General features: G+C 45.4%; 1 protein-coding gene across 1 annotated transcript in view; it reads left to right on the forward strand.

Moving 5' to 3' along the window:
- The window catches only part of LOC137630647 (uncharacterized), a 185,887-nt gene that overhangs the window by 24,128 nt on the left and 149,004 nt on the right, over window positions 1-12,755 (forward strand). The window contains 1 exon segment of the mRNA XM_068362262.1: window positions 13-870. Coding sequence (XP_068218363.1) covers window positions 30-870 — 841 coding nt within the window. The 5' untranslated portion in view covers window positions 13-29.

Consider the following 12,755-nt stretch of genomic DNA (forward strand, 5'->3'; position numbering starts at 1 on the left):
TTTTCTTTACAGGTTTTTCTTCTGAAAAGATGGAAGAAGTTAAGGACACTGATGGTAGCAGAGAGAGTCAGGAGTCAGTAGAAAAGGATACTGACATGAAAGAAAGCGAAGAAGAATCACAACAATGTAGAGTGTTGAGTGAAGATAGTGTTGAAGAAGCTCAGAAAGTCAATGGTTTTGATAATGAAGACTCGGAAACTGATAAAAAGGAAGATGAATCTGGTGGTGAGCCAATGGAGGTTTCAGAAACTAAGAGTGATAAAGTAGTAGAAAATGAAGAAAAAAGTGGCAGTGATCCAAAAAGTGGCAGTGATCCAAAAAGTGTCAGTGATCCAAAAAGTGGCAGTGATCCTAGTAGTGAGGAAGCAGGAGCAACCACTCATGAGAACGAACCCCTTCCTGGTTGGAAAAGAGTAGTAGGTGCATCTAATGATCCACCAGAAGTGCACTATGTCACTCCTACCGGAGAAAAGATGATGTCTCTTGACAGTGTTAAGTCTTATTGTGAAACTCACGAGATAAACGTTGATTATTGCAATTTTATTTTTTCTGATAAAAAGAACACTCCCGGAAGGAGTAACTCCGGTTCTCCTCTTCCAACTAATTCACAGTGTGCATCTCCATTGCCAGTTAATCCTGTCATAGCTGTCGATAGTAATTCTGATAGCCAAAATTCTTCTGATTTTTCTTCTAATTCCAACAAAGTACCTGAAAAGAAATCTATAAGTACATCAGCACTCTTAAGGGCTTACAGGCCTACAAAATCGACCTCCTCGCGTATGTCAAGGAACCAGATATCTACCACCAACAACCAGAACTCCAAAACTACTACAAATCGTACTAAAAATACTTCTGCCAACCCAAATGATCGTAAGTAGAAAAGTAGTTGTGGTCTTGTGTCATTTCATGAAAGACTTGAGAAGTTCACGTTGATTTGCTTGTGATTGTAATTTTTAAATATTTAACTTAGCCGGTGAAAATATAATAGCTGCAACTCTGTTGCTCGACAGACACATACATAAAAAAACTCGCCAGCGATCGCTATGCAGGTTGCGGGTGTGCCCACCAGCGCCAACTGTCGGCCAGATACCACTCTCGATGTAAACAAAACCTTCAATTTCTTCTCTGTCGACGTGTCGACAAGACGTACTTTACTCGCTGTTGAACCTGGAGTTTTTCCCATCATATTTGGTGAAGTACTTTAATTTGGTTTGAGCTTTCGCAGTACAGGTGTTTTTCTTCAAATAAATCCTTGAACTCTTTTTTGAAGCGGATTAATTGTTGATGACTTAGATCATTTTTGGAATTTTCCCTTGACTAATTCAAAATGGCTGACCCTTCTCAAGTTCCCAAGTTTCGAAAGTGCAATGCTAGGAACTGTCATAGGCGTCTTCCAAAGGCTTCTCTCGACCCTCACACTGTTTGTTCCAATTGTCGGGGTAAAACCTGTCAATTGGAAGATCGGTGTGAGGAATGCGTGGGCCTTTCGGAATTCGATTTTATCGAATTTGATAAATATACACGCAGACTAGAGAGAGATAGGGTAAGGAGAAGTTCTTCTAGGTCGGTAGATTTTTCCTCTCCACATGCCCCTGAACCTATTCCTTCCCCTGTAGTGGTTGTTCCTAACCCCCCTCCTAGCACTCAGGAACCGTCGATGGCAGACATGATGCGTGCTATTCATGCCTTGGGGGAGAGAGTTGAGGCTTTAGCAAGTGACCGAAATCAACTCATGGCGGACGTAAAGGAACTCAAGTGCCAAAGTGCCACGAAGGATAGTGTCAAAGTGCCTAGTGTTACGCAAAGTGTTGTGAACAGTGTTGCGCTCGAGGGTTCGTCTGTTCGTGCCTGTCGTCCTCCTAGTCCGGGACCTCTTGCAAGCTCCCAAGCCCAGGGGAGAAGCAATGTCGTACGACTCATGGGTTCGAGAGGCCTTGATCAGCGAACAGACGTTCCCTCTAAGGTATCAGGCGTATCTCTCCAAGATCGCCCCTACCTAAGTAAGACGAGAGAGCCCATTTTTACCTCGTCGTCCGAAGGTGTTTCACGTAAGAAACCTTGGACCAAGGTCTCCAGACCTTTAAAGCGTAAGTCGGTCCCTTCAGGACAAGTCCAACGTCCCGGATGTAGCCACTGGGACAGTTCGGACCCGTTGCCGTCATCTGATGACTGCTCGCCGCCTAAGAGAGGCAAAGTTGTGCCGTCTCATTCGCTAACCCCGTCTGTTACCGCACCTGCTTCCGTAGACCCTAAATGGGTGTTACTGCAAGACATGCAGTCTAAGCTTGCGTCCTTGATGGAGGACTACAACGCTGAGAAGGTTACCGTTGAACCTACTGGCCATCAGCCATCCAAGCGTTCTGTTGTGCGTCCTGTTGACGTGGATGTAGCTTTCTCGCGTCAACCAGTTGGGGTGGTACCTCCACCGATGCGACCCAGTGTGGATTTCCAGCCGCACGTTGACGTTAGGCAACGCACTGATGCGATTGGTGACGTTCAGGACGTTCATCAACCAACAGAGTTGACTTGTTTTGACGCTGTGCGTCAACCTCCGCAACCCGGTATGGTGTTGACTGCACAACCCAGACGGTCTAAACAGTCTCGGGTGGACGCTGTGCGTCCTCACGCACCTGTTGTTGTTGACAGTTCCCAGACTGTTCAGCAGTTCCAGGACGCTGCGTCCGGCTCCGTCACGTATGTACCTGTGCGACCGGACTCTGCGAGTCAAACGTTGCCTACACCTTTGCCGTTTTCTCATCAGTTATCGGATGAGGAACTGTCAGATGAGGACGTTGCTGAACCACAGCCTGAGGATCAGCCTTCAGAACTAGATGAGCCTAAAGCAGTTCAACCATCCTTGGACTTTAGAAAAGTCATGGCTGTTTTGAGTTGTTCCCTGATCACTTTATTTCTGTGGCTCCTCGTTCGCCGCCGTCAGAGTTTGTCTTAGGCGTTCCTGCTACCATGCCTGCCTTTACTAAACTCGTTCTCTCTCGCTCATCCAAGAGAGCTTTACGGCTGTTAGGCGATTGGTTAGAGACCAAGAGGAGTTTAGGGAAGACAGCATTTGCCTTCCCCCCATCTAAACTCTCGTCTAGATCGAGCGTCTGGTACGCCACGGGAGAAGTTCTCGGCTTGGGAGTTCCTGCCTCTGCCCAGGGCGACTTCTCAAGTCTTGTAGACTCTCCCCGCCGCCTTGCCATGAGACGCTCGAAGATTTGTTGGTCACCCTCGGACCTGGACCACCTTCTTAAAGGAATATTTAGGGCGTTTGAAGTCTTTAACTTCCTGGACTGGTGTTTAGGAGCCCTGAGTAGGAAAATCTCTTCTGCTGATAGGGATGTTTCCTTACTCATTATGTCCTGCATGGACAAGGCCGTCCGTGATGGGTCCAACGAGCTTGCCGCTTCATTCACGTCCGGAGTCCTTAAGAAACGAGAGTCTCTGTGCTCTTTTCTTTCAGCAGGAGTGACGCCATGCCAAAGATCCGAGCTACTCTTTGCGCCCTTGTCTAAGTGCTTGTTTCCTGAAGTCTTGGTTAAGGAAATTGCCTTGTCTTTAGTGCAGAAGGACACCCACGATCTAGTTGCGTCCTCGGCTCGCAAAGCTCCCCCTTTGCCTGCCTTGTCTGCCAGACCTAGGATAGACACTCCTGCGTCCAGGTTTATCCCGCCCTTTCGTGGCAGAGCCTCCAGCAGGGGAGGTGCTCGTGCCGAAGGGAAGAGCGGGAAGAGGAAAGGATCCAAGTCCTCTAAGGGCAGAGTCTGACTGCCCGCAACTTCAGACAGCAGTAGGTGCCAGACTCAAGAACTTCTGGCAAGCCTGGGAGAAGAGAGGCGCAGATCAACAATCTGTGAGGTTGCTCAGAGAGGGGTACAAAATCCCTTTTGTACGCAGGCCTCCTCTAGCGACGTCCCCCATCGATCTCTCTCCCAGGTACCGAGAGGAAGAAAAGAGACAAGCCCTGAAACTGGAAGTGTCTCTTTTGCTAGAGAAGGGAGCGGTGGTCAAAGTCTCGGACCTTCAATCACCGGGGTTTTACAACCGTCTCTTCCTAGTATCAAAGAAGACAGGAGGTTGGAGACCGGTGCTAGACGTCAGTGCTCTGAATGTCTTTGTCACAAAGACGAAGTTTACCATGGAGACCACAAAGTCAGTCCTAGCAGCGGTCAGAAAGGAAGACTGGATGGTCTCTCTAGACCTAAGGGACGCCTACTTCCACATCCCCATTCACTCAGACTCCCAACCTTTTCTGAGATTCGTCTTCGACGATGTGGTGTACCAGTTTCGGGCCCTGTGCTTTGGCCTAAGCACAGCTCCTCTCGTGTTTACGAGGCTTATGAGGAATGTGGCAAAATTCCTCCATTTATCGGACATCCGAGCCTCCCTTTATTTGGACGACTGGCTTCTCAGAGCCTCTTCCAGTCATCGCTGTCTGAAGGATCTCAATTGGACTCTAGATCTGACCAAGGAATTGGGACTCCTAGTCAACTTGGAAAAGTCACAGCTGGTCCCATCCCAAACTATTCTGTATTTAGGGATGGAGATTCACAGTCCAGTTTTTCGGGCTTTTCCGTCGGCCCCCAGAATAGATCAAGCCCTGCTCTCCATCCAGAAGATGCTGAAGAAAGAACGCTGCTCAGTCAGGCTTTGGATGAGCCTGGTAGGAACGCTGTCATCCCTGGAGCAATTTGTCTCGCTAGGAAGGCTACACCTCCGACCTCTTCAATTCCACCTGGCTTTTCACTGGAAAAAGGACAAGACGCTAGAGGCGGTCTCAATCCCGATTTCCGAAAAGATCAAGTCTTGTCTGACTTGGTGGAAGGACAATATCAGCCTACGAGAGGGCCTTCCCCTGGCAGTTCAGAAACCCAACCACGTTCTCTTCTCGGACGCATCGGACTTGGGCTGGGGCGCGACGCTGGACGGTCGGGAATGCTCAGGTCTGTGGAACTCGAGTCAGAGGAGCATGCATATCAACAGCAAGGAGCTTTTGGCGGTTCATCTGGCCTTGATAAGCTTCGAGAATCTCCTTCGAGGCAAGGTGGTGGAGGTCAACTCGGACAACACCACGGCCTTGGCGTACATTTCCAAACAGGGAGGTACCCACTCACTGACTCTGTACGAGAATCGCAAGGGACCTGCTCATCTGGTCAAAAGATCGAGGCATCTCCCTAGTAACGAGGTTCATCCAGGGCGACTTGAACGTCCTAGCAGATTGTCTCAGCCGGAAAGGTCAGGTAATTCCAACCGAATGGACCCTCCACAAGGATGTGTGCAAGAGACTTTGGGCGACTTGGGGTCAACCCACCATAGATCTCTTTGCAACCTCGCTGACCAAGAGGCTTCCAATCTATTGCTCTCCAGTCCCAGACCCAGCAGCAATACATATAGATGCCTTCCTCCTAGATTGGTCACATCTAGATCTTTACGCATTCCCACCATTCAAGATTGTCAACAAGGTACTGCAGAAATTCGCCTCTCACGAAGGGACAAGGTTGACGTTAGTTGCTCCCCTCTGGCCCGCGAGAGAATGGTTCACCGAGGTACTTCGATGGCTAGTAGACGTTCCCAGAAGTCTTCCTCTAAGAGTAGACCTTCTACGTCAGCCACACGTAAAGAAGGTACACCAAAGCCTCCACGCTCTTCGTCTGACTGCCTTCAGACTATCGAAAGACTCTCGAGAGCTAGAGGCTTTTCGAAGGAGGCAGCCAGTGCGATTGCCAGAGCAAGGAGAGCGTCTACCATTAGAGTTTACCAATCGAAGTGGGAAGTCTTCCGAGACTGGTGCAAGTCAGTTTCCGTATCCTCGACCAGTACCTCTGTAGCCCAAATAGCTGATTTTCTCTTATACCTGAGAAAAGTACAATCCCTTTCAGCTCCTACTATCAAGGGCTACAGAAGCATGTTGGCCTCGGTCTTCCGGCATAGAGGCTTAGTTCTTTCCAACAATAAAGATCTGCAAGACCTCCTTAAGTCTTTTGAGACCTCTAAGGAACGTCGTTTGGCTACACCTGGGTGGAATTTAGACGTGGTCCTAAGATTCCTCATGTCAGACAGGTTTGAGCCTTTACATTCAGCCTCCCTGAAAGATCTCACTCTTAAGACTCTTTTCCTGGTATGCTTAGCCTCGGCTAAAAGAGTCAGTGAGCTTCATGCCTTCAGCAAGAACATCGGGTTTTTGTCAGAAAAAGCTACTTGTTCTCTGCAGCTTGGTTTCCTAGCCAAAAATGAGCTACCTTCTCGTCCTTGGCCTAAATCTTTCGATATTCCGAGCTTATCGGAGATCGTAGGCAATGAACTAGAAAGAGTATTATGCCCTGTTAGAGCTCTTAAGTTCTACTTAACTCGTACTAAACCTTTACGAGGCCAATCTGAAGCGTTATGGTGTTCGGTTAAGAAACCATCCTTGCCTATGTCAAAGAATGCTTTGTCATATTTTATCAGATTGTTAATACGAGAAGCTCATTCACACTTGAGTGAGGAAGACCGATCTTTGCTTAAGGTTAAGACGCACGAGGTTAGAGCTGTAGCAACTTCCGTGGCCTTTAAGCAAAATAGATCTCTGCAAAGTATAATGGACGCAACCTATTGGAGAAGCAAGTCAGTGTTCGCGTCATTTTACTTGAAAGATGTCCAGACTCTTTACGAGAACTGCTACACACTGGGACCATTCGTAGCAGCGAGTGCAGTAGTGGGTGAGGGCTCAACCACTACAATTCCCTAATTCCATATCCTTTTAATCTGTCTCTTGAAATGTTTTAATGTTGTTTTTATGGGTTGTCCGGAAGGCTAAGAAGCCTTTCGCATCCTGGTTGATTTGGCGGGTGGTCAAAGTCATTTCTTGAGAGTGCCCAGATTAGGGGTTTGATGAGGTCCTGTTGTATGGGTTGCAGCCCTTGATACTTCAGCTCCTGGGAGTCTGTCAGCATCCTAAGAGGATCGCTGGGCTCCGTAAGGAAGACGTACTTACAAGGCAGAGTAATCGTCTAAGTCGACTTCCTTACCTGGTACCTATTTATTTTGGTTTTGTTATATTGATAACTGTCAAAATGAAAAAACTCTTAGCTTATACGATGTAAACATATTTAACTCTGGTCTCTACGCACCTCCTTGGGTGTGAATCAGCTATTATATATTCACCGGCTAAGTTAAATATTTAAAAATGATATTTTAATTATAAAATAAATTTTTGAATATACTTACCCGGTGAATATATAAATTAAAGGACCCTCCCTTCCTCCCCAATAGAGACGCAGTGGGATGAGAAGAAATTGAAGGTTTTGTTTACATCGAGAGTGGTATCTGGCCGACAGTTGGCGCTGGTGGGCACACCCGCAACCTGCATAGCGATCGCTGGCGAGTTTTTTTATGTATGTGTCTGTCGAGCAACAGAGTTGCAGCTATTATATATTCACCGGGTAAGTATATTCAAAAATTTATTTTATAATTAAAATATCATTTTACTATTGTGTAGCTTTGTAGATATCAGTGTAGGTTTTGTTATTGCAGGCATATTGTTCCTACGCAAATACAAATCTTCGGCTTTTACTTGGAGTATTTTGTATTTTCAGTGTGCGCTGAAAACAACCGTTGAATTCTAACAAGGGTGTTTAGTTGATGTGTGTGGAGTGGACCTGTCCACCTGTATGGTATAGTCAAATTAGATTTGCTTCACTGCCATGGCAAAGAAACTTTGTACTCTTGAGTATTTCCCTCATTCGTAGTTTGTATGAACTCATGAAAGGTAAGCATAACTTTGAAATGCTTAAGTGTATGGGAAAAGGACAGGCATTCTCTTTAGTGCTGTTTTGTGGCACACTCCTTTTTGCAGGAACATTAAGTGTTTGAGTAATCATCTTTGCAGTGAGAAAAATTTGGGCTGAAGAATGCAGTCAGGAAGCATTCTAAAGTACCTTTTGAGGTTTAAAACTCCTGCATTGATGCTGAAGGAGCTTTTCAGGATTTTTCATCTGTCCTCTCAAGGCAATCTTTATATTTCTTCTTTTTCTTATGTTTTATGGTACATGGTGAGTATTTGTAGGTAGTAGGTTGGCCAGGGCACCAGCCACCCATTGAGATACTACCGCTAGAGAGTTATGGGGTCTTTTGACTGGCCAGACAGTACTACATTGGATCCTCCTCTCTGGTTACGGTTCATTTTCCCTTTGCCTACATACACACTGAATAGTCTGGCATATTCTTTACATATTCTCCTCTATCCTCATACACCTGACAACACAGATTACCAAACAATTCTTCATCACCCAAGGGGTTACTGCACTGTAATTTTTCAGTGCCACTTTCCTCTTGGTAAGGGTAGAAGAGACTCTTCAGCTATGGTAAGCAGCTCTTCTAGGAGAAGGACACTCCAAAATCAAACCACTGTTCTCTAGTCTTGGGTAGTGCCATAGCCTCTGTACCATGGCCTTTCACTGTCTTGGGTTAGAGTTCTCTTGCTTGAGGGTACACTCGAGCACACTCTCCTATCTTATTTCTCTTCCTCTTGTTTTGTTAAAGTTTTTATAGTTTATATAGGTGATATTTATTGTTGTTACTCTTCTTAGAATATTTTATTTTCCTTTTTTCCTTTCCGCACTGAGCTATTTTCCCTGTTGGAGCCCCTGGGCTTATAGCATACTGCTTTTCCAACTAGGGTTGTAGCTTAGTAAGTAATAATAATAATAATAATAATTTGTAATAAGAAGGTTAACAACGATCACCTCTCTAAGTGTTGTTCTTCCTGTTTAGTGGTAAACCTCTCCTCTTGTAAGTTGTTTTCCCGTGCATGACAAATGCTGGCCACCACCTGTGTCCATTGTTGATGATGACATTAGCCTTCAGATTTTTTGTTCCTCTGGGCATTGCTGGTTGGCCCCTTATGTGAGTTCTTTACAAGCTCCCTTAACAATGGCCAAGGTGTCCCCAACCTGTGTTGGTCACAGTGAGTGGCCCTAATGTTTCTCATGCCTGTTTCCGCTATGCTCTAGTGGTTCTGGCAAAGGAAATTCCTGTAGCTTGCTTCCTTTGTGGAAGCGAATTTGTCTTTGGTCTCACAAACCTAATCACTGCTGAATGTAGCTGCAGACCAGATTATTATTATTATTATTATTATTATTATTATTATTATTATTATTATTATTATTATTATTTTCTAAGCTTACAACCCTAGTTGGAAAAGCAGGATGCTATAAGCCCAGTGGCCCCACAACAGGAACAAAATCCCAGTGAGGAAAGGAAACAAGGAAAAAGATAATTTAAGAACAGTAACAACGTTAAGATAAATAATTCCTATATAAACTAAAAATTTAACAAACCAAGAGGAAGAGAAATTAGTCAGAATAGTGTGTCAGAGTGTACCCAGAAGCAAGAGAATTCTAACCCAAGATAGTGGGGGACCATGGTAGAGAGGCTATGGCACTACCCAAGACTAGAGAACAAAGGCTTGATTTTGGAGTGTCCTTGATGTTGACTGTTGAGAGGAAGAAGCAAGTGATTTTCTTCATTCGCCTCTACCTCCTCCTTTACAGCTTTTAAACCTTTTTCGGTTGAGAAGAAGAAAGAAGAGTTAATTGCAAGTACTCCTGTAAGAAGCCTCATCAGGCTTTTAGCTTCTGCTTTCTCCAATGGGTTTGGGTCACAAGGTATCCACAAGGATTGATTCTTGAATGGGTGACCAAGCCTCCCTGGGGACCACTACTTTCCGGATTGGTCGAGTGGAGCATATCCTTAATAAGACTGGTGTTCCATATCCTGGCTGAGATACAGGAGTATTGCTCTGGACTTCTCATCATAAAAGGTGGAAAAGGCATAGTCTACATATCTAGATTATATGGATAATCCATATTTGTGAGTGATGGTACCCACACTGCAGTGCTCACAAATACTGGAAGTTCTCTGACAAGCATATGTGCTCACCAGAGGAAAGTATGATTGGTACATCTTTTGCTTCTTATTGAACTGGTGGTACCAGGGATCATTCATCTGATTGTTCCAGAGGATCGTCATTGGATAGATTGAGGGGAATGGCCAGGACATTGGAACATGATTTTTTTCTAGTTAGTTCTATCATCTGGCCAACTATATTATATACCTGGATCTGTTATAGAAACAGCATAAGCACTCATGTGAGTATCGGCAATCCTCAGGATGAGTTGGTGTCCTTGGCCTTTTTGAAGTATGAAGCATCCAGTGAAGCTTGTAGTCTGGAAGGACTGATAATCCTCCTCCACAAGATCCCAAGCAACCTAAAGTGGAACAGTAGTTTTTGGATGTCATTAAAATAATCTGGGAGTACAATGATCTTGGTGTGATGATTTCGGCACCTTCGTCTTCTACAATATCTACCATCAAGCGATTTTTTTTGTTGCTCGAAAAACAGTCTCTTGAACTACCTTGGTTTAATCTTGAAACAAGTGCTTTGATCCCAGTGAATTCTTTGGTATCTGAATGAGAGATTTTGTTCAAGTTCAGTAGATCTTGGAATATTCAAACTATGTTCTGACCAGGCCAGTGAAATTACTGCATCTTAGTGGAGAGCGAGCTCACTTCTCTGTAGGTCAACCCACTGGTGTTGGCACTGCCAGGGAACCTCAAGCAAAAGGTACATCCTTCTCAGCCACTGTGATGATGGCAATGGACTCTCTTGTTGTTATTGTGGTTAGATCATCGACCCATTAGTGTTGCAAAATTTACTACATTGTCAAAATTGTCCTCCATGGAGGACCTAGAGAAGTTTCAATCTTGTTATGTCGGCGCAAAAGGGGCTAACTTTTCTGGTTACCAAACCGCAATCTTGCGAGTAGAATGTTTCTTGAAAAGATTTCCCACATCTATTGTCAAGTTTGGTTTGAGATTGTTCTCACTCTGTGTAACCGATTTGTATTTGGATCTCCTTCATTCTTTTATGATGAGTGATGTGGTGGCAGCAGTAAATAGTTGAAGGGCTGAACTGGGGCCCTCTGATTCACCGTGCATTTTACGTCGGGACCCCAGGGGTAGGATCACACTTAACTATCGGGCTAGGGTTTGTAGAAGGTTTTATACTAATAAACTTCAGCCTCTTCTATACCCGCCCGAATCTTTAGCTTCAACTTTCTCGCGAAGGGTGTCTGACTCATTCCAAACATTTTATGTCCCCTCAGGCTCAGTCCAGAAAGGGTTGGAAGGGGAAGGAAGAAGTTAGGGAACCTTAGGTGAGCAAAATTCTTTTCCAGTTACTGATAGTAGAGGAATCCATGTCATACAATCAGGCAGTGTGGCAGCAAGTGAGCATCCTTCAAGGACTGTTGGCCTCTTTTATCTTACCTTCTAATTTGTTTCTAAACCTGCTTTCAGAGATCACAGAAAGCTTTGGGCCTTTTAGCAGAGTTGGAAGTTAGGCTCGAGAAGAGTGCACTGGAATTTGGGGGATGACCTCCAGTCCTGTATGAACAACTACCTGGTGGAGTAGTCTGAAGATGGGAATCGTATAATCGACATCTGTTACTGGGTTTATTTGTCAAACCCTGTTCAGTATTTTTATTATTATTATTGGTATCAATACTACCAGCCAGGCTACAGCCCTAATTGCTAAAGCAAAATTCTACCAGCTTAAGGGTTCCAACAGGGAAGCAGTCCAGCAGAAAAGAAATAGAAAAGTAACAACTTAACTAAATGAGACAAAATAGAAATATTACAATAAGTATAGAGTCAAATAGATCGGTATTACGTTAAAAGGTAAATGATATAAAAACTATAAGGTGAGACTTATGTCACCCTGTTCAACAGGAAAACATTTGAAACAAGTCTGAACTTCTGGAGCTTCACAGATTCAGCCACCAGATTAGGAAGATATTTTTTCATAATCAGGTCACAGTTTGAATAAAACTTCTAGAGTACTGTGTCGTATTTAGCCTTCTGATGGAATAGTTAAAACTCAGAATTGACTGTATACCTAATGCTACTTACTGCAGTGGGGTAGTTTATCCACCCTGGCAGGCCAAACCATACCGCTAAGGCCAGTTCTGAGAGACCAGACCAAGACTGGACCCCTATAGGCCTTCTCCTTTATTTTAAGATAGGCAAAGGCTAGGAGAAGGAAAACTCCAAAATCAAACCAAACAAGACCCCAACGGCGGAGCTTCCCAGCGCCGGCGGAAGAGGGCAATGCCTGTCGGGCAGGCAACAAGGCGGGCCTTGACATAACAAGAACCCGGCAGCCCGATGCAACCAACATCGGAGAAGCCGCCTGTCTCATATGTCTTGAGCCGCGGTGAAAATGACGTGGGCCAAGTGTGTGTGCGTGGCCGTTGCAAAGCCACGACCACCCAAAACAATATACCTAGCTACTGGCATTCTGTCGTTTCCTCCACCCTTCTTCATCTCTTTCTCACCATCATCATCACCACCAGCAAGTCCTGAGGCGACAGCACCGTGGGTGAAGGGGGCAGGCCTGGATAGCTGGAAGCCCTTAGCCCACGACTGCACTCAGGCGGCGAGTCCAAGATTCAGTCGCTCTCTGGTGACGGTGCCGTGACACCAGAGTTCGGCAGCTGGACCCGTGACTGGGCTGGCCTATTGAGGACACCGCAGCCCACCCCACATGGGGAGGCCCCTAGAAAAGGTGGAGTAAACATCGGACACGGCAAACCCGTCTGGTCAGCTCACCGCGGCTGGCGGACATCCCACTAATGCGGTCGAAACAACAAGAAAAAAATATTAACCTTAGGTGCGTGGAACATCCGCACCCTCCAAGACGTGACGAACACCAACCG

This window comes from Palaemon carinicauda, chromosome 38 (assembly GCF_036898095.1).
Source record: "Palaemon carinicauda isolate YSFRI2023 chromosome 38, ASM3689809v2, whole genome shotgun sequence".
Classification (NCBI taxonomy): Eukaryota; Metazoa; Arthropoda; class Malacostraca; order Decapoda; family Palaemonidae; genus Palaemon; species Palaemon carinicauda.